General features: G+C 72.7%; 2 protein-coding genes across 2 annotated transcripts in view; one reads left to right on the top strand and one right to left on the bottom strand.

Annotated features, from left to right (window-relative positions):
• The first annotated feature begins 457 nt into the window (after window positions 1-457).
• On the top strand, window positions 458-1287 carry GLB1-PII (nitrogen regulatory protein PII, potentially chloroplast precursor). The gene is made up of 2 exons (XM_003062876.1): window positions 458-877; window positions 1048-1287. The coding sequence occupies exons 1-2, from the start codon at window positions 506-508 to the stop codon at window positions 1249-1251; spliced, it is 576 nt and encodes a 191-aa protein (XP_003062922.1). The 5' UTR covers window positions 458-505; the 3' UTR covers window positions 1252-1287.
• Window positions 1288-1341: 54 nt separating this feature from the next.
• Window positions 1342-2146, bottom strand: part of MICPUCDRAFT_42577 (uncharacterized protein) — a gene marked incomplete at both ends in the record, with an annotated part of 4696 nt that continues 3891 nt past the window's right edge. The window contains one exon of the mRNA XM_003063078.1: window positions 1342-2031. Within this exon, the coding sequence (XP_003063124.1) occupies window positions 1342-2031 (690 nt within the window). The remainder of the gene's footprint in view (window positions 2032-2146) is intronic.

The raw sequence follows: 2146 nt of genomic DNA on the forward strand, positions 1-2146 counted from the left end.
CCACGGCGCCGCCGCCTCCGCCGGTCGTCGTCGCCGCCGCCGCGTGCGTCGTCGTCGTCGTCGTCGCCAGCGGCGCGGAGGACGCGAACGGCGACCTCGCCGCGCCGCCGGACGCGACCGTCGGCGACGACAGCGGCGCCGTGCGCGCGAACGGGTTCGTCGGCATGACGGTCGACGCGACGACGCGACGCGACGACGACGACCTCTTCTTCGCCTCTCGTCCTCTGCTCGCCGCGCGAGGGGAACCGCCGCGCGACCGCCGCCGCCGCCGCGCGCGATCGAGCTCGGCGGCGGCCTCTCCTCTCGCCGTCGATCCGCGCGCGTTCGCGCGCGCGACCGGCGGACGTGCGCGCGCGCGCCGCGTGCTGCGGACGGACGACGCTCCTCTCGCGATCGTGGGGGTCTTTTCGCGCGCGAACGAACGCGAACGCGAACGCGCGCCACACTTTTTCGATCGCGCCTTCGCCTTCGAACGTCGTCCGTCCGCGTCGTCGCGTCGCACGTCATGGCCTCCGCCGCGCTCCTCGCCGCGCCCGCCGCCTCGGCCTCGCGGCGCGCGCTCGCCGTCGCCGCGCGCCGATCCCCGCGCCGCATCGCGCTCGCCTTCGCCGTCCAAGGCGCGGGCGCGTCGAACGGAGCGCGCGAGCGCGCGACGCTCGCGCCGGTGTCGACCGATCCGAACGTCGCCTTCTACCAGGTCAAGGCGCTCGTGCGCCCGTGGCGACTCGACGGCGTCGTGCACGCGCTGAACGAGGCGGGCATCCTGGGCCTCACGACGTACGCGGTCCAAGGCGCGGGCGCGCAGGTTGGGAGCTCGGAGCGATACAAGGGCACGGAGTTTACGGGCGGCGCGGCCACGGACGCGCTCGTGGAGAAGGTGCGTTCTATACACTGGTCCCCATACGACCGCGTTCGCGTGGTGGACGCCGTTTCTTAAGGACTTTCTCTCCCGGCGCATCTTTCCGCCCACGCCACGGTTTCATTCCCCGACAACGAACGACGCCTATCAACTTCAACTGACGCCTTTCAACTCCACCCCGACGTTAGGTGTGCATCGAGGTGGTGGTGGAGACGGCGCAGGCGCAGGACGTCGTGGACACGATCGTGAACGCCGCGCAGACGGGGGAGATCGGCGACGGGAAGATCTTCCTGCTCCCCGTGCACGACGTCGTGAGGATAAGGACGGGGGAGGTGGGCGAGAACGCGGAGCGGATGGCGGGCGGGAGGAAGGACATGAAAGCGAGCGCGTGACGAGAGGGAAGAGAGGCTGTATGAAAGAATCTTGATTCAACAATCGTCGCCGAGCCCTCTCGGCCCCTGTCGTAAGTCGTCGCGTCTTCATCAGTTCGTCGTCGTTCGTTTCGCGCGCTCGTCTTTACCCATCGTCGTGTTTGTCGTCGTCGTGGACGCGTCCACGCGCGCTTTCAAGAACCGAGCCGCGCGCGCGGGATCAAACGTCGGCGCGGACGCGGACAACGCGAAACCCGAACTCGAACCCGCCGGCGCCGGCGTCGCCGTCGTCGTCGTCGTCGTCGTCTTCGCGGCGGTGGGAAGCGACGGGAACTCCGCGAGTCGAGCCGCGCGGTCGCGCGCGGTCTCGCGCTGCGCGGCGGCGGGAGCGGGCGAAGGCGCCGCGGCTCTCGTCGTCGTCGTCGTCGTCGTCGAACGCTTCGCGCGCGGCGGCGACGCCTCGCCCCCGCCTTCGCCCTTGCCGCGTTTCCCCTTCCCTCCGCGCTCGTCGTCGTCGTGATCGCCGCTCGCGCTGCTCCCACAGCTGTAGAGCTCGTCCGCGGAGTCGTGCACGAGCGGCGACCGCGGCGTCGTCGCGCGTTGGCCGTCCGAGGCGCACGCGGGGGCGATTTCCGATCCCCCGCCGCCGCCGCCGCCGCCGCCGCCGCCGCCGCCGCGCCCCTCGCGCGCGGCGCGCACCGCGAGCTCCGCCTCCCTCGCCTTCGCAGACGCCTCCGCGGCGGCCGCGGCGGCGACGTTCGCAGCCTTCAACGCCGCCTCCGCGGCCGCGTTCGCGACCGCCTCGAGACGCGAGACGCGAAGCGCCTCGGACAGCGCGGCGGCGTCTTCGACGTCCACCGTCGCCGCCGACGCCGATGCCGCGCCGATCCGCGCGGGGGGCGGTCCGGGCGGCAGC

The sequence above is a fragment of the Micromonas pusilla genome (genome assembly GCF_000151265.4).
Source record: "Micromonas pusilla CCMP1545 genomic scaffold MICPUCscaffold_13, whole genome shotgun sequence".
NCBI classification, from domain to species: Eukaryota; Viridiplantae; Chlorophyta; class Mamiellophyceae; order Mamiellales; family Mamiellaceae; genus Micromonas; species Micromonas pusilla.